Source organism: Chenopodium quinoa, unplaced genomic scaffold (assembly GCF_001683475.1).
Source record: "Chenopodium quinoa cultivar QQ74 unplaced genomic scaffold, ASM168347v1, whole genome shotgun sequence".
NCBI lineage: Eukaryota > Viridiplantae > Streptophyta > Magnoliopsida > Caryophyllales > Amaranthaceae > Chenopodium > Chenopodium quinoa.
Window position 1 is genome coordinate 3,099,742 of NW_018743175.1, and position 23,588 is coordinate 3,123,329.

General features: G+C 35.5%; 2 protein-coding genes, 1 long non-coding RNA gene, 1 other non-coding gene and 1 pseudogene across 4 annotated transcripts; 3 read left to right on the forward strand and 2 right to left on the reverse strand.

The window, feature by feature from the left end:
• Positions 1-985: 985 nt before the first annotated feature.
• On the forward strand, positions 986-6,716 carry LOC110732495 (MND1-interacting protein 1-like). The gene is made up of 2 exons (XM_021912444.1): positions 986-3,042; positions 5,873-6,716. Exons 1-2 carry the CDS (start codon positions 1,348-1,350, stop codon positions 6,377-6,379), a joined length of 2,202 nt encoding a protein of 733 aa, XP_021768136.1. The 5' UTR covers positions 986-1,347; the 3' UTR covers positions 6,380-6,716.
• Positions 6,717-7,620: 904 nt separating this feature from the next.
• On the forward strand, positions 7,621-11,363 carry LOC110732496 (aluminum-activated malate transporter 12-like). The gene is made up of 6 exons (XM_021912445.1): positions 7,621-8,962; positions 9,084-9,224; positions 9,321-9,593; positions 10,091-10,203; positions 10,334-10,477; positions 10,578-11,363. The coding sequence occupies exons 1-6, from the start codon at positions 8,656-8,658 to the stop codon at positions 11,262-11,264; spliced, it is 1,665 nt and encodes a 554-aa protein (XP_021768137.1). The 5' UTR covers positions 7,621-8,655; the 3' UTR covers positions 11,265-11,363.
• A 2,027-nt stretch (positions 11,364-13,390) lies between these two features.
• TRNAC-GCA lies at positions 13,391-13,462 on the reverse strand. Its single transcript has one exon. It is a non-coding gene; the product is annotated as a tRNA-Cys (tRNA).
• Positions 13,463-13,554: 92 nt separating this feature from the next.
• Positions 13,555-16,320, reverse strand: LOC110732498. Its single transcript, XR_002513496.1, has 3 exons — positions 15,856-16,320; positions 15,651-15,733; positions 13,555-13,907 (listed from the first exon to the last, which is right to left on the reverse strand). It is a non-coding gene; the product is annotated as an uncharacterized LOC110732498 (long non-coding RNA).
• Positions 13,924-15,641, forward strand: LOC110732497 (annotated as a pseudogene).
• Positions 16,321-23,588: the final 7,268 nt, after the last annotated feature.

The window sequence follows — 23,588 nt, forward strand, 5'->3', positions numbered from 1 at the left end:
TGTGATTTGGCCAACAATTTGTGTAATCACGCTATCTTTAACTGCATGTGTGTGCAGTAGCTGTGGGAAGAGGGAGGGTGTGGGAGGTTGCTGGTAGATAGGAGTGGTACAATGTGTGACATGTTGCATGGTTGTTGTGGCTCGAAATCATAATGGTGAAGTCTTGTTTGTTGCCACTTCAAGGATTAGAGCTTGTTGGCACAAAAATTGTAGGAAAAGGGGGGGCTCCTATTGACGCTGAAGCTTGCGATAAGCTACAGGATATGAAGATTTTGTTCTAATTTGATTGTCAAGTTCTCATCAATTGTCGGCTCAAGGTTGTAGTTTATTTCTCAATTCAGAGTAAAATATTTGTGAGTTAACCATTGGAGAATTACCTTATTGAAGGTTGCCCCTCAATTTAATACATCAACATTAAGGTTGCAGTTTATTTCTCAATTCAGAGTAAAATATTTGTGAGTTAACCATTGGAGAATTACCTTATTGAACGTTGTCCCTCAATTTAATACATCAACATTAAGATTGCAGTTTATTTCTCAATTCAGAGTCAAATATTTGTGAGTTAAACATTGGAGAATCACCTTATTGAACATTGCCTCTTAATTTAATAGATCAACATTTGAACGTGTGACCTCAAAATTAGAAAGTGAGTACCTCGCTATCTCCACCAAACATGGTTGTCTGGTTGGTAATACATCCCTTATTAGAGCTTATTGTGAACCCTTATATTCCCCCTGTCCTTAACTTTTGTCTCATCTGACTTTTTACGGACTCATAGATTCTTGTTAAAGTTTATGTTTTCATTTATATACGTGTAAAAATTATAAACTGACATTAATAAACTATATAATAAACGAATCAAACAAGATTGCACATGAAAATATTCTTTTTTTGTAAAATACGGAGTAACGGGAATTATCCGTTAAAGTTTAACCCAAATTTAGACCAAAAAATAAGGACGGAAGAAGTAATATATAAACATTTCCTCTAATTGTTACCCTCACATACACAGACACAGGCACACTACTGCGGGTTCTGTCCAGGCGCAGCTACGGCATACAACATCGGACCACACAAATTTAATTGACGTTACGATCTTCAATCCTCTCATCTGTGAGTTCGTTCAGTCATTCATTCATTCATTCCCCTTTCGATTGAATGTCCCCTTAAGTTAATTTCTCAATTTCCCCTTTATTTAATTGAAAATTTCCCTTTAATTTCATTCAATCTTGCATCAAATTAGAGCAGATTACAACAAAAATTGTATCTTTCTTATTTCTTTCCGATTGAATCTTTATAAGCGCAGTTAATTTACTGGGTTTTGAAACATAAATTTTGTTTTTCAAAATGGGTTGTACTGTGAGGGAAAAACACATTAGAACAAGTAGAAGATCAAGATCAATGAAACCCACAAACACAGATGTTGATAATCTTCATCATCACCATCAAACTCTATTTAATGATAGAACTTCTGCACTGGCTAAGTCTATGCTTGAATCTGGGTTTAAACCATGGGCGTATAACATGGGTTTTAATGATTCTATGCAAAATGCTGTTTCAAACCCTAATAATAACCCAAATTCTAGTAATGCCCAGAACCCTAGTTTTGATGATTGTGGATGGGGGTATTGTACTGAGGAACAATTAGAGGAGATTTTGTTGAAGCAATTGGAGTTTTTGTATAATGAGGCGTTGTCGAAGCTTGTTTCTCTAGGATATGATGAGGAGGTTGCATTGAAAGCAGTGTTGAAGAATGGACATTGCTATGGGGGTATGGATGTGTTGACTAATATCTTGCATAATTCATTGGCTTTTTTGAATAGTGGGTGTTGTGGAAATGATGGGGGTCATGAGGAGTCCGAGCTTATTTTTACGGATTTGAGGCATTTGGAAGAGTATTCTCTTGCGGGTATGGTTTGTCTGTTGCAGCAAGTTCGTCCCAATTTGAGTCGAGGGGATGCAATGTGGTGCCTCCTTATGAGTGATCTTCATGTGGGTCGGGCGAGTACTATTGACATTCCTATGCTTTCCTCACCTAGTAATGCAGTGAGCAATGTGGAAAGTGTTGGTACCAACTCCTCTGGTTCTGGAGTTAGTGTCCCCCCTGGGTTGTGTAAGTTCCATGGGGGTTGGGGTTTTGGAAATGGGCCCAATTCAGAGCTTCCTAGTAATGATTTTGGTGGCTTTTTCCCGTATTCAGAAGCTAGCATTCAGAGAGAGATTGATTGTGCTAAGAGGTTTAATCTCAGTCCTTCGATGAAGTCCCTGTTGAAGAGGAATGTTGCAGCCTTTGCTGCTGGGTTCCGCTCCAAACAGAAGCTACAAATGCAATCTCAACCTTGCACCAGCTCTGTGGTTAGTGGTGATTCAACAAAAGAAACTGCACCCGCCACTGTTGATGTGCCAAGTGAGCCTGGTGTGGAGTCTAATGATAATAACCAAGACATTGTGAACTCTTTGTTGAGTAAATTTCAAGATTTGAATCTTGATGAGAATTTAGAGTGTGTTACAGAGGATCAGAAGGATGAGATAATCTTGACTTTGTTGCATCAAGTAAAGGATTTAGAGAAGCAGGTAAATGAACGTAAGGAATGGGCTCATCAGAAGGCAATGCAAGCTGCTAGAAAACTTAGCAGTGATCTGACAGAACTTAAGATATTGAGAACTGAGAGAGAGGAGACTCAGAGGTTAAAAAAGGGTAAGCAGACCCTGGAAGATTCAACCATGAAGAGGTTATCTGAAATGGAGAATTCTCTAAGGAAGGCTAGCAGTGAGGTTGATCGTGCCAATGCAGCTGTTAGACAGCTTGAGGTCGAGAATGCTGAAATTCGAGCAGAGATGGAGGCTTCTAAGCTGAGTGCATCTGAGTCAGTCACAACCTGTTTAGAGGTTGCAAAGAGAGAGAAGAAGTGTTTGAAGAGACTTTTGGCATGGGAGAAACAGAAAATGAAGATGCAAGAAGAAATTGCTGCTGAAAAACAGAAGATTGCCGACTTGCAACAGCAATTTCTGCAGATTCTTGCGGATCAGAAGGAAGCTGAGGTGTGTAAACGTGTAATAATTGCTTAATTTTTGTTATGCGCTGTTTCTATGTGCACGCTTATTTCCCTGTCATTTTTTGCTGCAATTACTCTCTTATCAGTGAAATGCTGTTGCTGTGATGAATTTTTTTCCATACTTAAACTCTCTTGACGATCTTCCTAAGGTAACTAGGAGTCTAGGACTTATCTGTTTGACATGGGTCTCATAATGGCGCATATTCATGCAATGAAATGTCCCATCCTACGTCACTGCTCGGTTTAAGAGTAGGAAACTATCAGTAAGTTGATGGCGTAATTTGCTTGGATGTAGTTCTTTTTAAACCTTTTTTTTCTCCATACTACTTAAAAATTGAGCTAACTTGATACTATATATCCTTCTTTGCTAGTTTATATACATTTGTCATGGTTGAAGAAACATGTCTCATAGGAAGGATTACTCTTTTAGTAACTGTTTAGCTTTATGAAGCCAAATTTATAACCCTTTTGCCCTACATCATGGCCTGTATAATATTTGGAGGTCATCCTACACATGGAAATTTCATAAATGTTCTTAGTATTCTGTATGTTTTTTTTTTTTTTTTTTTTTTTTGGGTATGCTGGTTCTTTTAAGCAAGGAAATTATTAATCCTCCATCAGGAATTAGCAAGCATGTATCCAGGGTTTTGAGCTATGATACTTTGTTGTGTGCATTGCCTCAATCTAATACAGGGTATGCTTTTGGAATGTGAGGTTAGTTGGGAGGGTGATCTGTCCCTCAGATCAGAATTCTTCCTTTATCGATGGCTCGATCCCCCTCAGATTTCTATGTTTGTTCATGAAATCATGAAAAAATTGAAATTATATACAGATCTAGAGATTAGTTTGAAATGAACATAAGTAAGAAAGGATTTTAGTGCCATCTTTAATGGGTGGCACCCTCCAGAATTCCGCTAGAAGTTGGAACTGAGCAAGGGTGAAAGCCCTTCTTTACCATCTTGCGGAAAGATCTTTGGTCCTAAAAATCCTGGCTGTTTTTGCTTTTGTTGACTTACCATTGAATATATCTGGTGTTTATTATCCGGCATTTCATTTTTTTGGGAGGATGAATTTTGCTGATGTGAAATGCTTAGCTGAATTTTGGATATGGAATATTTATGTCATGTGAGATTTCATACTATCATTTAGGGACTCTTTCATGAAATAGCTTCTTATATCAATTGCTCAGATGACACTGATTTCCACTGCATGTTAGGATACTGATGGCCAAACAAAAGGAGATTGTACTTGCCAAGATGATGTCTTATCTTCTTCTCTTTAGTGCATCTCACACTATGTGTATACATCTTTTCTAATAATAGAAAAGGGACAATAAAAAAGTTCTGTAATATAGGATATTCTATTGTCATGTACTTCCTCTGTTTAATCGCAACACTTTTTCTATCACGCTTGTTAATGCAAAACCTTGACCATTAATTTGTATATTTAATTATGTACTTTGTATTAGTAAAAAATGGTGAAAAATACCTTTCATAAAAAATATTATAAAAAGTAACATATTACATAATTACATTTGTTTTTATATGTTTGTAAATAATATGGTCAAACTTAGTATATGAATAGTGCTAAAGTCTAAACATTGTAATTAAAAAGAATGGATAAATTGTACTGTTAATGTTACTTAGATTCCATTAATTGACCTGATGCAAAAGTATAAGCTGCTTAATTTACATGTAAAGTAGGTCAAAACATGAATAATCTGGCCTTGAATAACTTATACAACCACTTTTGCTGCTTATGGTGTAGAGTATTGGTTAATTATTGTGGGATAATATAATCCTGCATGCTTCAGAAATGAGAGGAAGGGTTTGCTCTGTTGTGTGAATGCTTCTAAGAATTTAATCTATTATTCATGTTGTGTACTAAAACTTGAATTGTACTTTATGAAACATATTCCTGACTAGCTCTTATCGACTTAAGAGGAAAGAGGGAAGATGTCTGATTTTTCTGCAAAAATCTTTCACTCTATTTTATCAGTTATCTTCCTATTTTCCCACATACGTATTTTTTCTCTTGCTCTGTATATTTTTGTGATTATTCAACTAATGTGGTTCTGCAATTTCCTGGTCTTTTGCTTCTCTAATTTACAGTTGATACAGATGTACATGCATTGGTCTTTGGTGAATGTTGACATTAGCTACTTAAAAATATTTCCCGTTTACTGACTGAATGGAATTGTTAGACAATATAAGGACTGTATTTCTGTGGTAATTTCTCCCGTAGAATGCACTGTTATCTTTATAGATGAATCAATAAAGCAAATACACTCTTCCTTGCCATATTATTTGTATATGATTATATTGAGGTTAATGCCTTGTATCTGTACTTGGTCTTGTGATCATATGTAAATTTGCTTGTTTATCAAGTCTTAAGTGATACGGAGTACTTTTTTCATTGGATTTAATTCTGAACCAAGCATTTGTTTGAAGGTGGCTTTTAGTTAACAGCTGTAATGCACTTGCAGGTACATTACTATGTGTAGCTGCGCTTTATTTTCTGTTTTTCTGTACCTGTTTGTCCTTGTTTTGGTTAATTTCTTGATATTTTTGGTATTTTTTGTCCATTATCTTCCCCTCAGCCCCAAAAAAGAAAGAAGAAAGAGATTTTGAAACGAAGGGGAAGAAAATGTGGCAAATTAGTAGCTTATTTTAAAATCTTATTCTGGTGTCTGAGTTGTTTATTGCTAGTACACAATATTTTAAAGGGTGATGCCATTCTCTTCTAGTTGGCTGCTTATAATTCCAGCTGAAGTTAGCTCAAATTATCTATTTACTAAATCAAGTATATAATGACAGTCGAAGTGGAAGAAGGAAGTGAAGAAAAAGGAGCATGCAATGACTCAGGTGGAGGAAGAAAGACGTTCCAAGGAAGCGACAGAGGGAAACAACAAGAGAAAGCTTGAAGCCTTGCGCATGAGGATAGATATAGACTTCCAGCGTCACAAGGATGATCTCCAAAGGCTTGAGCAGGAACTGTCCCGTCTGAAAGCAAGTGCGCATCTCATTGAGCCACATCGTGATTCTTCAGATGTTTTTCCTACAGGACGCCCTGAAGCAGCAAAAAATCAAGGGGGGACTATTGCAAGGCTTCTCCGGGAATTGGATGAACCTGAAAAGGAAGGGTCAGAGAGAGAATGCTTGATTTGTATGAAAGAGGAAGTTTCCGTTGTGTTCCTCCCTTGTGCACATCAAGTAATGTGTGCTAACTGTGGCGAGGATTATGGGAAGAAGGGTAAAGCGATTTGTCCCTGTTGCAGTTGTCCCATTGAACAGAAGATCCGCGTTTTTGGTGCTAGCTCATAGACACTCAGTTTGTGGCTGAAATATTTTTACTGCACGGACTTCTACAGGTGAGTGCACTCTGCAGGAAACAATGTATATAAATAAGAGGGGGTGGGGAGCAGAAAAATCGTGTTATGTGCTTCTGTTTTCAAACTATCGAAGCATGAAATGCTATAAAATAAGTCACCAGGAAGGTGATTTGACATGGTTACCTGATGTTTGACTATACTTAAAACTTCACAGATGGTATATATTACATAACCTTGTTAATAAGGGAAAGCTAATACTTTGATGGTAAATTGTTGTAGCCTCTGGTGGACAAAATTGTGGTAAAATTTACTGTTCTTTTTCATGCTTATGATTGCTATTATTCTTCGGCCTTGAAATTTTCCGATATATTTGCAGTGATGTTTGTTGATGTTCTTTATTATGGAGTACTGTTTGTGATGATAATTGCTGAACTCTGTAAGTAATATTAGCAGGAAGTATAACCCAGAAACAGATGTTGGAGATTGTTTAGGTTTGAGAAAGAGTTCGCTAAACTATTATTGAGTATTAGATGGCTGCTAAATGTTAGCCATTCAGCCTGAGTCTTATAGGAATTAGGAAACCCAGTTATCAGTGAATTTGATTAGGCTAGGTCAATTTGATGTATTGCTGCCTTGCTGGGTCCAAGTTTTCAGGAGCAACGTGCTATATTTACTTAATTGGGGGATGTTCTGAAGGAGTCATGAAGGATAACGATGTAAATGAAATTCGGTATCAAGATGAGTTTATTGATTTCATCGGTCATGCTAGATGATATTTGCTACTCCACGTCGTACATTTGTGTTCCATTATTGATATACGAAGTACGGAGTATATAATTACGAATAAATCAATTATATTTTAAGAATTTACATGAAGTTAAGTGTATGTTTGCTTGTAAACGGTTTATATACATCGCTTTAATAAAAGGTCCCAAGCAAATTAGAAGTATGGTTGTTTTTTTTTAACCTACAACAAAATGAAATCAAACTCCTTGTTAAATATGGAGTAATGATAACTGAAATGCTAAGGGCTTATTTTGTTTAGTTTATTTCCACTTATTGTAGGAATAATAAGCTCAAATATAGAATTAAGTTTTAATAAGGATTATCAATTTTGATTTAGAACTAAGATTATTTTTAATAAGTTTGAATAAGTTAAGATAATTTCAAATTAGTTATAATAAGAAAAGATAAATTCCAATTCAAATAAGTACATATTAAGTAAATAAAAGTATAAAACGCACCTCAAAATCCCAAATAATGTCAGTGAAAAAAAAAGGATTCCCATTTTGCGTAGAAATGAAAGAAAAAAGAGCAAAAGAAAATAAAGATTTCACACCTTTGTTTCATAGTAAGTTTGAACTTTGAGCAGTGTTAGGTGAGGTCAATATCTGTTACTGGAGAAACTTTCACCACTATAGATAGCTGCAATATTAATGCATATGGCCATAAAGGAATGATTAATTGATTAGGCTTGCTTGGTTGATGTAGAGAGAGCTATAAAAGACAAATAATTTAAACGAGATCCGTGTACAATTTTCATAAACAGCTGACCTCTATCACTTACTATGAGCAATATAATCATTTTCCTCGTCATCACATACGTTCTAACATCCATATAATCATTTTCCTTATCATCACGTACGGTCAACATCTTGACTTCCAAATCTTGTTAACTACTTCTTCCGTCCCACAAAGTAGTTAATCCAATCTGACTCAAAGATTAAACTGATTTAAACTAATTGTATATTTAACAAATATATACCCAATAAATGAAGATAACTAGACTTGACTTGAATCAAACATGAATCGAATGAAGTAGTATCCTTTTAGCAATTGTGGTAAATATTGCTTTCTCATGCCCTTTGACTTTCCTATAAGTAACTATCTAATGAAAACAACCACCGTACCTTAAGCATCCTTTCATATCAAACCATACTTTTAATAGAATGCATGTGAATATATAAGAAAAGAAGCATTTTAATTTATATCACCCTCTATTGTTCACATAAAGTTACACCACCCCTTCTATTGTATCTAGCTATATTTTGTGACACTCATCAAAACTCTAGAACTTCCAAAAACTCTCCAAACTACTATAATCTGCCACCAAACCTATATAGTTACACCTTATATTATATATTTTTACCATATTCATTTTTATACAATACTTAAGATCAAAGTTGAGCATTATTAGTCACTTTGATTATATTCTTGTTAGTATCTTAGCCTCTAAGGAGCAAAGTATGCTCCTTTGTGAACTTGAGAATGGGGATTGACAGCATGGATGCTAAAGCAGGAGGTCCGGTTTCGAGTTCATCAAAAGAATGGAATGATGAGAAGGGTAAGACGGGATTTTATGAAGAGAGGTTAAGGAGGTTTGCAGGTTTGGTATACAGAACATTCTTGGATGTTGGTAGAGAGGACCCTAGACGCGTGATCCATGCTTTCAAAGTCGGTTTGTCATTGACACTGGTGTCATTGTTGTATCTATTGGAGCCTTTGTTCAACAGTGTTGGACAAAATGCTATATGGGCTGTTATGACTGTTGTTGTTGTTCTCGAGTTTACTGCAGGTTAGTTCTTTTGCTTGTTTGATACTTGATAGCATCATTATAGGGTCTGTTCGTTGATAATGCACTTGGTACTGGTTACTCGTGTTAATTTTGAAAACTGACATCAAAATGGTTGATGTAGGTGCAACATTATGCAAGGGATTGAACAGAGGACTTGGGACAATTATGGCTGGATCATTGGCGTTTTTCATTGAGTTTGTTGCCAATAAATCTGACCATCTCTTTCGCGCTATCTTCATTGCATTTGCAGTTTTTTTAATTGGTAGGTTATGATCATCTATCCAATCCTGTTAAAACTTTCTTGTATTTTATAAAGTGGTTGGGTTGATGATTTACCTTAATGGTTTGGATTTGGCAGGAACATCAGCTACATATATAAGATTCTTTCCATATATAAAGAAGAATTATGACTATGGTGTGGTGATATTTTTGTTAACATTTAACTTGATCACGGTGTCTAGCTATCGCGTCAATGATGTTCTGCACATAGCACAACAGCGGCTCTATACCATTGCCATCGGCTGTGGGATCTGCCTCTTAATGAGTCTCTTGGTTTTTCCACATTGGTCAGGGGAAGATCTACACAATTCTACTGTCTCCAAACTTGAAGGCCTTGCTAACTCTATTGAAGGTAAAAGAGTAAACTTAGACTTGAATATGTGCAACTAGTACTACATAAGCTGGTATAAATAACTGAATATATTCAACATCTGTGTTCATCCTTTCATGTGAGCTATAATTAACTTCTAGTGGTGTAACATAAACGGAATCACTTGAGGTAGTATCCGAGCCAAGTCTTTGTCTCTTTGATAACTTCACGGCTTGTAAAAGCGACCCAAGATTTCAAGTCACTTTACAGACTTACGAAAGTGACATAATATGACTTGGCTCCTATACTCTTCAGTTGATGTTCATTAAACTGAAGTAAGTACTAATATAACATTAACATACTGATTAAGACTAACTTCTATTGTATACTTGTTTTGTAAAAGTAGTGAACATGGTCTTACTTAAGGAAATGGTGAATGCTCACATGATATATGTGAATGACAGTCAAGTTTTGAGGCAGTGTTTCGATCAGCATGATCAGTAGTTTCATTAAGTGCCTTCCTATTGTTTTTGATGCAGCATGTGTCCAACAATACTTCAGTGACTCAAAATCAGAAGCTGAAGAAGATAATTTGTCTGACGATCCAATCTATAATGAAATTTTAGATTCAAAATCTGCAGATGAGGCCCTGGTAAGGATGCATATTATGCTTGAACTTACATACGACAGTAGTTTATTCATGAACAACAGCTTACAGTTCTGTTCTCTGTACATATATTTACTTTTGAGATGAGCAGTTAGTCAAATTCTGGTTGTTTCAGGCATTATATGCAAGCTGGGAGCCTCGGGCATCAAGGTATTGCTATCGGTTCCCATGGAAGCAGTATGTTAAGGTAGGAGCAGTTCTTCGGCATTTTGGCTATACTGTTGTTGCTTTGCACGGATGTTTGCAGACCGAAATACAGGTACTGCAGTTACATTTCTGATTAATCACTAGAGTAACCTTTCTACGCTAATATATGTGAAGTTTTTCTATGTAGCCTCAATGATTTTTTACCTTTGTAGACTCCAAAAGCAGTTCGCGCATTGTTCAAGGACCCCTGCTTCCGGCTTGCAGCAGAAGTCTCGAAAGTTCTAAGAGAACTAGCAAGGAGCATTAAAAACCGACGTCATTGCTCTCCATCAATCCTCTCAGACCACCTCCATGAAGCGTTGCAAGACCTTGATACTGCCTTAAAATCTCAACCTCGGCTCTTTCTTAATCCCACCCTCGATAACCACCACCCTGCTCCACCCAACTTTCTTACCTTAGCAACTTCTGCCAACAATGGCTTTAAAAACTCCCCTACCACAGTTTCAACAAATTTTGCCATACCAAGTTTTAAGACTGACTCTTCTGCCCTACTTGAGTGGAAGAATAAGCGAGATCAGAAGACTGCTACAGCTACTGAGGCTCTAACACCTAAAGAGAAGGAAGGTGGAGGAGACAGAAAAATGTTAAGGCCAACATTGAGCAAGATTGCCATCACAAGCCTAGAGTTTGCTGAAGCATTACCATTCGCGGCCTTTGCATCATTGCTAGTGGAGACAGTTGCTAGATTGGATCGCGTCATTGAGGAGGTAGAAGAGCTTGGTAGGATAGCACAGTTTAAGGAGTTTAAGGCAGGGGATGACATTGTTGTTAAGTGTGATGATAAGCCAATTGGTAATGGTTATCATAATAACCATCTGCCTTCCCATGGTTTTGATTAATTGATTTAAGAATAATTTCTAAACTGATTGTACTTAGTATGTATTAATTTGAACTTGATTATGCAATTTATTGAAATTGTGTCTGTTGTTATTGATGGATATAAGGCCCAACATATGTCATGACATCAATTTTTCAAACCAAACAATTATAACACGTAATAAAAAATGTGAAAGCCTCCACTTGAAAGATGCAAAGACATCAAAAAACACTATTTGCTACAGGTTTGAAGTGGTGGAAATAGTATTGTGTTTGAGTATGCTTAAAATTAATTGTTTTAATAATTGTTATAGATGTTGTATGACTAATTTATTAATAATATTTATACCCAGTAAAAATAAATGTAGCATGGAATGAGTATTTTCTTAAAGAGAGTATTTGGTATTTAAAAAATTATACTCCGTAATATCCTAAGATACATAAATAAAATTAATACAAACAAAAAAGGGAAAATCTTCTACTCCCTCCGTCCTATAATATAGTTCTTGTTTTCCTTTTGAAAATCCAAAATGTTGTTCCTATTTCTATTTTTAGATAGTACGTAAAGACCAATATATCCTCACATTTTTAACTTTATTTATTGTACTTCCTAAATTACCCTTGATTGTTGCACATGCTTTGTACTTTTTTCCACTTTCTCTCTCTAACCTTTATTTATAATTGTACTTTTCACTTTTATTAATGTACTTCTGGTAGATATGTCAATTTGGGACAATCGATCAATTCCAGATCTTCAAGAGAGGACAAACAACTTATCCATTCCGGTATTTCCCTCAACTCTTCATTTTGTTTTAGTTGCAGATAACGGAGGTTCGTCAAATGTTGAAGGCCACTCGGAAGACCCACCATTTTAGGAAGTATTACAAATTGCAAAGAGCGAAGATTAGTTTTGAAGGCTTTCCAAGGCATCATTTCATCTCCCTCTCCACTTGCCGTTGGTTGTTCATTTACTGATACATCAAGCACTTCACAACTCCAAAAGGTCAACTTCTCCAATGCAGTCAGATGTTCCAGGCCTTGAGATATGCTTCTCAACTTATTACATCTATAGAATTTCAAACGTCGGAGAGAATAAGATAGAGTTGCAAACTAATAATGACTTGATAACTAATAATGACTTGAGAAAGCCTTGTTTGGTTCACTTTTTTTATACTGATCTGGTCTGATCTGATATGATCTGATCTGGTCTGGTCTGATCTGATTGTCTGATTTGACCAACCTTTGACCTTAAGTGTACGATAATCTATAAGGAAAAAATATATCAAGTGGGATCTTGTTAGATTCGTAATAATGTGTAGTTTATTAATATGTAATTTTCACAATTATTTTGATTACGAAATTAAGAATATTTAGCGATAAAAAACCGCACATAAAACGATGTTCTGATCTGAACTTATTTTTTCTGATCTGATCTGATCGAACTTATTTTTTCTGAAATAAGTAAAAATAAGTTGAACTAAACAAGGCCTTACACTCAATAATCCGTATTCCCTTCATCACTTTTATACGGTTACATTTGGTTTTTATGGGTGTTAAAAAAGACCTTGGGCCTTGGGGTGTAAAATGAGAACATTTATTTTGAGAGTAGGTAAATATTTTAGTAAATGAAAATATTTGCTTTATTGATAGTAAGTAAATATTTTGGTCTTTCAAAAAAAAAAAAAAAAAAAAAAAAAGTAAAAATTTTGGTAAATGAAAATTATTTTCTGATCTTGCTTTTTCATCCACTCAAGTAGGGCAGAGTGTCTTAAACCTTAGTGTGGCAAAATTGTTGAGAATCCTCAGATTATGGTGGAGGAGTTTTTAAAGCTACTGATTGAGGGTCTTCCACCAAAAGAAAAGGAAGATAAAGGAGACAGAAAAATGTTGAGGCCAACATTGAGCAAAGATTGTCGTCATAAACCTAGAGTTTGCTGAGGCATTACTTTTTGCGGCCTTTCTATCATTGCTAGTGGAGACGGTTGCTAGATTGGATCAGATCATTGAGGAGGTAGTTTAGTATAAGGAGTTTAAGGCAGGGGATGACATTGTTGTTAAGTGTGATGATAAGCCAATTAGTAATGGTTATCATAATCATCTGCAAATGAAGAGGTTAATAGTCCTTAGAGTTAAAATAAATTTACCTTAAAGGGCCCAACTGGGTTCGAACCGGTGACCTATTGATCTGCAGTCAATTGCTCTACCACTGAGCTATGGACCCATTGTTGTTTAATTCACAGAAACATATTTATTTAATATGGCTATGCGATTTACCTTTTACTAATAGAAACTTTCAAACTAACACCTTGCAAATGCAAATTAACTTTAATTTTACTTTATAATAGGTAATACATTAAACTTTCATAATAATATTACAGTAATTTCGTAATTTATTATGAAATAATTCAAATGAAATAACACAAACCATGAATTTTACTTTTTTTACCAAGAATGTAAGGTGGTGGATTCCTTAATAGCCAAACCTATCTTGTTCTATGATAAATTAAGAAAAGAGAGGAATAATAAAGTATAAAGGAGAGTAGTAAGTTTCCCACATATATCTCCTAGGCTCCAAGTACGATCTGAACTTAATTAATGGCGTCGTGGACTCGTGGCTTGGTTGTGTGGACATCAACTCAATATATTCCTACAAGGCTCATGGCTACCTATTGCAACATAAAACAACAATAAGAGGTTTAAACTAACATTTTTATGTTTTGTTTAAATCATAAACATTTTTAAAAAATATTACCAAAAAAATGTATTTTAAAAACTGTAAAAAGCCAATCCAACAATCTCTTTTTGAACACCAATCAACCAAGAGTCCAAGTTCAGAGATAGTAATGACCAAGCTACCAACGTTTTGTTACAAATTTACAACATCAAGTCATACAAGAGAGGAGAACAATGACAGAATAAACAACAAACACATGAAGATAAGATGTTTTTGTTATACATCTAAGTTATAAAAAAAATGGGTGGTCAGTTATCTATCTGGAAAAATAAATGGCTTGTTGTGTCTCAAACACTGTATTTTACAGGTGGAGAGGAAGCCCAAGGAACTTATTTGCATGGAACACTGGAAAATCAAAAGTTGATGAGAAACCACAGCCTAAGTACTATGACATTGATCTTCCTTTCCCACCTTTTTGTTTCCAAAACATTTCTAAATGGTACTGTTTCCTCTTTTTTCTCTATCTTTTTTTCATCAACATGCATGATATTTATTTCAATTTTTTTTTTAAAAATAGATTAATATTAGTATATTTCAAGAAGTAAACTTTTAATTTTCCTATTTCATAAGATTGAATTTGAACCTTCGTATTATCTATCATCTATATAGACTGATTAAGGATAACATTGCATACGTCTAGACCTTTGTTAATCCGGAGTCACACTAGTGTAATATTTCGGTGTCGTCTTGATGGAAGTATTAAACTAGCATTTCAGATACTTAATTTGGCCTTATTCCTGTTAATAATATATTTTGTTGGGAAAATATTGACTGACAGGAAGAGAACTGAAATGCTGTTACAGAGCAAGCATTGATGGATTTAATGCAATTGACTTCCACAAATTCTGTGACTTTAAGGGCCCTTGTGTTATAATAGGTTACACAAACAACAAGCCCTTTAAGTTTGGAGCATTCAATCCAGAAGGTTACAGAAGCACAGATGATTACTATGACACATTTGATGCATTCCTCTTTTACTGGCAAGAGGATGGGAATACTGATCCGACAATACTACCCAAAGTTGGGGGCAGTGGAGCTGCCTTTTTCGATTATGCCCGTAGGGCGTAGGGGGCCACAATTTGGCTTCGATGGACTGCTCATCGGCCCACCCCTAACTCCTGTCATGGGTGTGTTTACAGGACCTGATCCAAGTTCAGGTGCAGGTGATCTCAGGCAAGCAAAGTCTAGACTAAGGTTATCCTATGCTAAGAGACCTGATGGAAAGGATTCTATCTTTGGGGATGAATCCAACGCAACCCTTGAGGAGGTCCAAGTCTTCTGCAGTCCAGACATAACAAAATTATACTTATGTATTGTTTATAATCTTGCTTGTACAGCAACATAATTATATAATGGGATGAAGACATTTTTAGCGCTTTTTATGTCTTTGTATTAACAATTTCCCATTTCCGATAGCTTTCTGGATGGGTGGCCAAGTTCCCTAGACTTAACTCTACTTTCGCGGATTAACTAATAATAGCAGAAGCATTTGCAGCATTACTAAAACTAATTCAGAGTTCTAACATCGTCCAAAAAGATAGGATATCACTCAAATTAGTCTGATACCAGATTTCACTTTTGTATAATATCATAAGATTAAACAAATTACAATATTTCAACAACAAAACAGGTTTAACTTAACCAATTTTAAAAATCAAGGTGATTGATAGTTTACCTTAATGATTTGGTGTTGGCAGCATAAGAAACAGGCGTCATTGTTCTCCATCATCCTCTCAGACAACCTCCATGTCTATCCATCTGTAACAACATTGATTAGGAATCAAATAACTACCAAAAAGAAAAAATGCAGAAAACTTAAAATATAAAAGTTGCAGTAAAATTACTAATAATACGAGGAAGATTGGGGAAAAACCTTATACCTAATTGCAAACAAGCAGCCCCAAATTGGATGAAGAACATCCAATTAACCATAATCAATAAACATATTGCCTAATTCAATCGAATTTGAAAGAGGTTTTCGGGTTGAATTTCTTTTTCCTCTTTTATGCTAAAAAAAAAATCTGAGTTTTGATTTAATTTGCATGTAGGTATTGAAATTCATCTAGTTTCAAATTAATTTTGATGAGAGATAATATTGCAGGAAAATAGTATTTGAGATATTTTGAAGGAGGCATGGAGGTCGAGAAGCGAGAGTTGGAGTTGAGATGAAAAATAAACAATGAGAACTGAGAATAGGAGGAAGAAGAAAGAAAACTCAGAAAAGCCTAACAATTTGGACCAGGACAAGCTAGAGGTAGCCGGACCGGGTCACTGTAAGAATTTGCCCACGTAACAATCCCCTCTCGAGTCTTGAATACATTTACCCGGGTTCAAAGTTGGTTGGTCCTCCCTTTCAAAAAAAAAAAAAAAAATGTATTTTTTTTTTTTTTTTTTTTTGGGTAAAGAACGACTTTATAGGTTCAAAGTGGTGATAAAGGTATTTATAAGTCACTTTTATTGTGAGGGACCTTGACATCATAATATGGCCGTTGGCTTCACTTTTTCGGTGTAAACTATCATGTGATATGCACGTGATGTATAAAAAAATGTCTTTCCTTCTTTTTTTCCCATGATTTTGAGGAAAGAGAAGGAATTTTGAGAAAATTTTTGGAGATATAAAGAGAGAGAGTGAAAACGTGGGACAAAAAAGAACAAAATGACCTTTTTAAAACACCACGTGCGAGATGGTTAAACGCCGGGAAAGTAAATTCAACGGTCATATTCCGACGTCAAGGTCCCTCCTCACGACAAAAGTGACTTATAAGGACCTTTTTCACCACTTTGAACATATAAAGTTCTTTGCAAAAAAAAAAAAAAAAAAAAAACATTAAGTACCTTTTTGACAAATTTTTCTTTATAGCATTATTAGGGTAGCTAACGCCACGCACAATGTGCGCGCTATATCTAGCAATATTCGAGAAGCTCTTTCGGTGTTACTTTACGACACAACATTATTTGTTAGTAGCATTAATGAAGGAAAATATGTAAACAAATATTTTTAGAAGTTTAAATGTCAGCACACTATTCTTAAGAGTTTATAAAAAAATGGCTAATTAACATTAAATGGGGACAATTAAGTAAATAAACATTTTAGAGGTTATAATATAATTATATTGTCTAGACACTATTAATAAGAGTTTTCTCATACTTTTTTAAAGGACAGAGATTAAAATTCAAAGGGACAAGTGACAACATGCTACCGCCATGTGTCATCTTTCTAGTAATATGATTTGGCGTCACATGAACGCTATATGTCACTTTATGTGTCATCACTACTCAATTACACATCACCCTAAAACTCTTCATATATGTAACTTTAAATTTCGTATTTAATTTTCCTATAGAATGTACTCCGTAACTCCTAAGTAATTGCACAATATTCTACAATTTAATTTATACGACATTAAATAACACAAATGGTTGTTGATTCATTAGATGCAAATTTCTAAATTCAATATCGGTCAAGCAATTATTTTACATAAAGGGGTGTTTGGTTGGTAGAGAGTGATAAGTCGTGTTTTGTGCATATTTATTAGCTTATTTTTAGTTGATTTCATTAGCTTAGTTGAGTGTTTTAGTCTAATTTGGTGCAATTTGGTTTAGTTTCGATGATTCGATGCTTTTATGGGTAGTTTCGTTGTTTTTGATATATTTCAGGCTTAACGGAGCTAATTTGGATGTTTTACGAAGTCACGAAGCTAAAACCGAGGCCCACGAACCTTCGCGAAGCTTGATGATTGAAGAACGAACGATTTAGGGCTTTTTGGAGCTAGGCACGGCCGTGCCTAGCAGAGGCATGTCCGTGCCTCCAAGTCGGTTTACACAGCTATGAGCTTCGACATTAGGCACGTCCGTGCCTAGCAGGGGCACGTCCGTGCCCATGACTGCAGAATTACACTCGTCAAGAGGCACGTCCGTGCCCAGCACAGGCACGTCCGTGCCTGGAAGTCAGAAGCCGAAGAAGTTTTCACTCGCTCAGAGGCACGTCCGTGCCTATGAGGAGGCACGTCCGTGCCTCCTGGGAAGATTGTGCGCCAAGTATTTTAATTGTTTTCTTGTTTTTCTAGGAGTATAAATACACTAAGTAAAGTTTTATTTGGGGATTAAGTTTTTATTAGTCTAGTTTTACATTGTTAAAAACCTAGTACTCTCCATTATTTTGCTTTAGCTTTTGTACTTTCAATTCTCCATTTAATTCAAGATTCGGTATTTTCTTTTCATCTTTTATTTCTTAATTATGTTTTCTTTAATTAATTTTGTTATTGTTTATTTCATTATGAGTGAGTAGATTCCTTATTCCAAGATCTAGGGTAGCCCAATTATGATTGATGCATGAATTAATTCTTTAAATTCTCTAATAACTTTTGCAATTGCTTATGCTAAATTGATTGTGATTATGCCAATACTAGATTAGAGATAATTAGTATTGTTTTTATTCCATTGTTTCTATCACAGCGAGAGTTGGGTTTAAACGGATTTGAGTAGATCAATTTAGGGTTTGAGATTCAACATGAGAATAGTTGGGTTGATAATTGGGAAGTTAGAGTAATGTTTTTAATGTCTCTAATTTGCATGATACCATGAGAATAGGCTTGATTGTATGTTAGGGAAGCCATTGATACTCGAGAGAGGTCCTTGGTATTGATTAGGGTTTACTTTTCCCCGTGTTAATTGGAATTGTATGTTAGGGGTAGATATATAATTGCATCGATCGTAATTGTGGTGATACTTGATCTTGGATGTTTTAGCTTATTGATTTATTATATTCGTTTGATTTATTCTAGTTTTCTATACTTTAGCTTATAGTTATTTCACCACTATTTAATTTTTGCTTAGTAACAACTTGAGTCTAGATAATTATAGGTGAACCATAGTCTCTGTGGGATCGACCCTGACTTACCCTACTACATAGTTAGGAGGATTAGTTAGGTTATTTTTGTAAGGTGTGCGACCGCCTATCAGAGAGGAAAGAGAATGACATTAAGAATACCCACTTATTAAAATTACAATATGCACTTCAATAATAAGGGGGCGTTTAGTTGGTAGAGGGGAAAGGGAATGACATCAAGAAAGGGAATGAGAGAGAAGGGGAAGCAACTCCTAGGTTGCATTGTTTATTTTACATTTTTATGTAGTATTAAAAAAGAGGGATCAAGTTTCAAGTCTACCCCTTCATCCACAACCACCACTATTACCACCACCATTGTCATTCCATATGGCTCCAACACCGCCGCCCCTCCCTCCTTCAATTCACTGCCACGTACACCGATGCCAACGCCACCACTACTGCTGTCGTGCTTCTCTCTCTCTCTCTCTCTCTCTCTCTCTCTCTCTGTGTGTGTGTGTGTGTGTCTGTCTGTCTGTCTTTCTCTCTCTCTAGTAAACTTGTAGATTTGGTTACTTGGTTGTTTTTAGGGCGTTAGGGGTTTTGTTTGGCTTTTTAGGAGTTGTTTATAGGGTGGTTAGTGGTGTTTGCATAGACGGTTAGAGTTTTTTTGGGTGGTTTTCATGGTGGGTGTTGTGGTTTTGAGGGGTGATGGTTTGGTGGGTATAGGGCTATTTTCGAGTGGAGTTGGGCGGTTTCAAGGAGTATGGGTTTTTTTCCGAGTGGGTTTGGGTGATTTCGGTAGGAAATGGTGGTTTTGGGTATGGGTGGGGTTTTTTCGGGTGGATATAAAGTGAATTTGGGCGGGTGTAGTTCTGATGGCGGCTAGGCGGTGTTTCGCTGGCAGGATGGTGTTTATGGTTTCTAGGCGGCGGCTCTGGTGGCTTGCCAACAGTTTTAGTTTGTCGGTTGGTATTTTCAAAGGTGGTGAAAAAGAGTTTGGGGGTTAGAGTGATTCCCTTTGGGGGAGGGGGGGAGGAGGTGGGGAGTGAAAATAGAGGAAAGTGGGGTAATAGTAGGGGTAAAGGAAATGATTGAGTCTATAATATGATTAAAACTCAAAGGGACAACATGATAGTTCCATGTGTCACCATTTTTTCCATATGATTTTACGTCACATGAGCGTTATTTGTGACCTTATATGTCATCACTTATCACCCTAAAACTCTTCATATGTGTATAACCTTCGTATTTAATTTTCTCATAGAATGTAACTCCTAAATTATTGCACAATAATCTACAATTTTATAAGACATTACACACTAATGGTTATTGATTTCTTGGATGCTGATTTACTAGATTCAATATCAGTCAAGCAATTATACAAAGTACAATAATTTTTACATAAGCTACTTTTTATTTTGAATAACATGAGTTATTATTTTATTATGTATAGTAAAATGAATAAAACTAGCACTCATTAATCTTAAATGTATTATTATATTTTAGTTCACTTATATATATTGTTGGATACTAACCTTTTAAATTTAATTTTGATCAAACTTACAAATTTATAGTGATACGGGGCATCGCCCTGGCCAATGACTATTTTGCTTATCAAACAACAACAAAGGAATTCATCATGCAATGGTGGAACCAGAAATTATACATCGGAGGGGCCAAGACCAATTATACTTATTTTAATCTCTACATTAAATCTTTGTTTAGTCTGACATATCTCTTAATTGTTTTTAAATTTCTAATAAGAAAATTTAAAATTTTGACCCACTACAAACAATAGGTGTTTGACAAGAAGGTTTTGAAAAAAATTTAGGAGAAAATAAATTAATAAAAGAATAAAAAGTGAGCATTCGTTAAGCCCAATAGCTAGCAAAAAACAACAAAGAATTAAGAAGTTAAAAAATTGAGTGCAACAAGAATCAAACCATTGTTCCCTCAAAATAATAATAATAATAATAATAATAAAATCAAACCATTGTCACACATCTTGTTTGCAAGTTTGACCAGTTGATCCACCCACCATACATTGTTCAACAACATCACACAATTTTTTTTTTATATAAAATCAAGGGGTGGCCATGGCCTACCCTAAATTCATGGTAACTAATTGCTTTTCCTTTTGTTAAATACCCCCAACCAAACACCTCCTAAATTAATGCATCCTATTATTCATTTTTTTTTTTTTTTTTTTTTTTTTAAAGAAATCCTATTATTCATGTTTGTGCCTAAAGACATGAATCAATAATCAAGAAGAAGAATGTATAAGAAATACTCCGTCTGTAAGCTTAATTAAAAAAAAAAAAACGATTTTTTCATCATATACCCATAACTTTTTACTTTATTCACCATATACCTGTCAAAATTTTCAAATTCGCCATATAACCTCAGTATTCAACAAAAATATCACCAAATGCCTAAATGACCAACAAACGTTAACTCCATTAGTCATTAAGGTTAATTATGCCACGTGGCATCATAGGATTGATTATTTTTTAAATTAATTTAACTCTAAAATAATTATTTAATTGATTATTAAAAAAAAAAAAAAAATGATAAAACCACCCATTAGTCCACCACACTACCAACCACCCTCCCTACCCCAACCGGCGCCACCTTGTCTCCACCCCCGTCGGCATGCAATTCCCATTGAACCCCTGCGCCGGCGCCATCATGACCCCTGACCCCCCGAAATCGCCTATCCTTTTCCCCTAAACCACCATCCTCCCACCCTAAAACTTGAAAAACCCTCTCTCTCTACTCGCTGGCGCCCAAACCCACCTCCCCTGCGCCGGCGAACCCAAGTCACCCCTCCCCCTACCAACTTCACCCTTTTCCCCCTTCTGAACCACCACCCAGAAACCCAAAAACTCCAAAATCAAAAACTAAAGTTTTGATTTTGGATTTTGGGATTTTGGGTTGGTTGATTTAGCTAAATCGGGTGACAACTACGTTGGAGGGGGGGGGGGGGAACTAGGCCACCGGCGTTGGGGTTTCGGCATGGTGGTTTTGGCTAAGGTGGAAGGGCTAGTGAGGAGGCGTTTTAGGCGGGGAGGGAAGGGGAATTTGGGTTGGGTATGGTGGTTCAAGGGAGGGACGCAGGCACTGACACAGGGCTGGGGGAGGGGCGACGCTGGTGCGGTGGTGAGAACGATCTGGGAGTGGGCGGCGGGGGGATGAGCTAGCTGGCGGTTGTGGGAGCGGGGAGGTGGCTGGCAGTTGGTGGTGGCTTTTTTTTTCAATTATTTTTGTAAAAGTTTGTTTTAATTAATTAATTAATTAGTTTAAATAAGAGCCAAGTAGAGGCTGCCATGTGACATAACTAACTTTTAATGACAAACGTAAGAAAAAGAGTATGTGGTGACATTTTGGTTAAACTCAAAAGGCACACGGTGAATTTGAAAATTTTGATTGATTTATAGTAAATAAAGCGAAAATTCAGGGAAATTTGATGAAAAAACCGTAAAAAAAATAATAAAAAACAAAAAAAAAAAAACAATTACAGTGCATTACAAACCCAGCGTGTAGGGAGAAAATTTGCGGCGACAAATTTATGCGCTCGAATCTGCAGTCTTCAACCAACAATCGATACAACGTCTCTACATAAATCAACAATTGCATTAAATGCGATTTCTCCAAATATCAAACCTTTATTCAAGGTCTTTCTTAAAAAAAAAAAAAAAAAAAAAAAAAAAAAATCAAGGTCTACTTCAATTTTTTTAAAGGCAGAAAGAAATTCAACCTCCTATGATAATAGATCTGGAAATTATAAAGAATTTTTTTCTAATTGATGACTTAACTTTCGATCAAAATTGAGGTAATTTATCTATAAATTGAATTTTCAGTTTCAGAATCTATTTCTCGGTATTTATGATTTGATTGTTATTAGACTTTTGAATTGTATTTTTATATGAAGTTACCTGTCATTAGTCTCAGGGTTTTTCTCTCATTAAACAAATTTATAATTGAATGTTACGAGAGTGAAAATTTTGTTGACATGCATTTGGTTGATTTTATTTTGATTGAATTTCTCACAAGTTGCAATTTCAACCAAATTTTCCTATGATAAAGTTGTTACTGCTTTGTGTTTGTTAAACTTACCCTTAATTACTTCAAATATTGAAAGATATGTTTCCAGCTATATTGATTCGATAACAAAACTACGGTGACAAAGTCTAATTTGCGTAAATTATCGATTTTATTGTTTAATTATAGTGTTTAGAGTTGCCCTTTTTATTGAGACTTTGGCTTTCACTTAAATTACACAAAAAATTGCAAGTTCAGGGATTCAGAAGATGTCTTGCTATAAAATATTCATTGCTTCATATGAATGTGATCATTATTATTTTGTTTCATCTTTGTGATGCATTCTTGTTATTACGCGTGTTTGAGACTGGGTAGACTCGTTGATTTTAATTTATTATCAATTTGTGGTTATGGCAGACTTGGTGATTTTCAATTTTTCATTGCCAATTGGAGAAGAAGGGGCAAAGGTTTTGGGATGAGCATAAGAAAATTGTTTTATGAACTTCTGTAAGTGTGTCATTTTCTAAATTTTTGCATGTGGGTTTTCAATCATATACATGGGAGATAAACTTATGTAGTTATATGTCACTAAAAATTATTCGACATGAGTTGTATTTGTGCGTCTGGGTTTTCTGGCTAAAACTTATATGATCATAAATAAAGTGCTAGTGTCTAGTCAAATTTCATAATTTTATCCAATAAGGTTCAAGTCATAAGAATATGAGTACAAGAGGTGGACAAGCT

Excerpts from the sequence above, each read along its gene's own strand:
- LOC110732495 (XM_021912444.1), top strand. The coding sequence starts at position 1,348 with ATGGGTTGTACTGTGAGGGAAAAACACATTAGAACAAGTAGAAGATCA. Across the intron at positions 3,043-5,872 it reads CGGATCAGAAGGAAGCTGAG|TCGAAGTGGAAGAAGGAAGT; the intron begins GTGTGTAAACGT and ends ATATAATGACAG.
- LOC110732496 (XM_021912445.1), top strand. The coding sequence starts at position 8,656 with ATGGGGATTGACAGCATGGATGCTAAAGCAGGAGGTCCGGTTTCGAGT. Across the intron at positions 9,594-10,090 it reads CCTTGCTAACTCTATTGAAG|CATGTGTCCAACAATACTTC; the intron begins GTAAAAGAGTAA and ends TTTTTGATGCAG. Across the intron at positions 10,478-10,577 it reads GTTTGCAGACCGAAATACAG|ACTCCAAAAGCAGTTCGCGC; the intron begins GTACTGCAGTTA and ends TTACCTTTGTAG.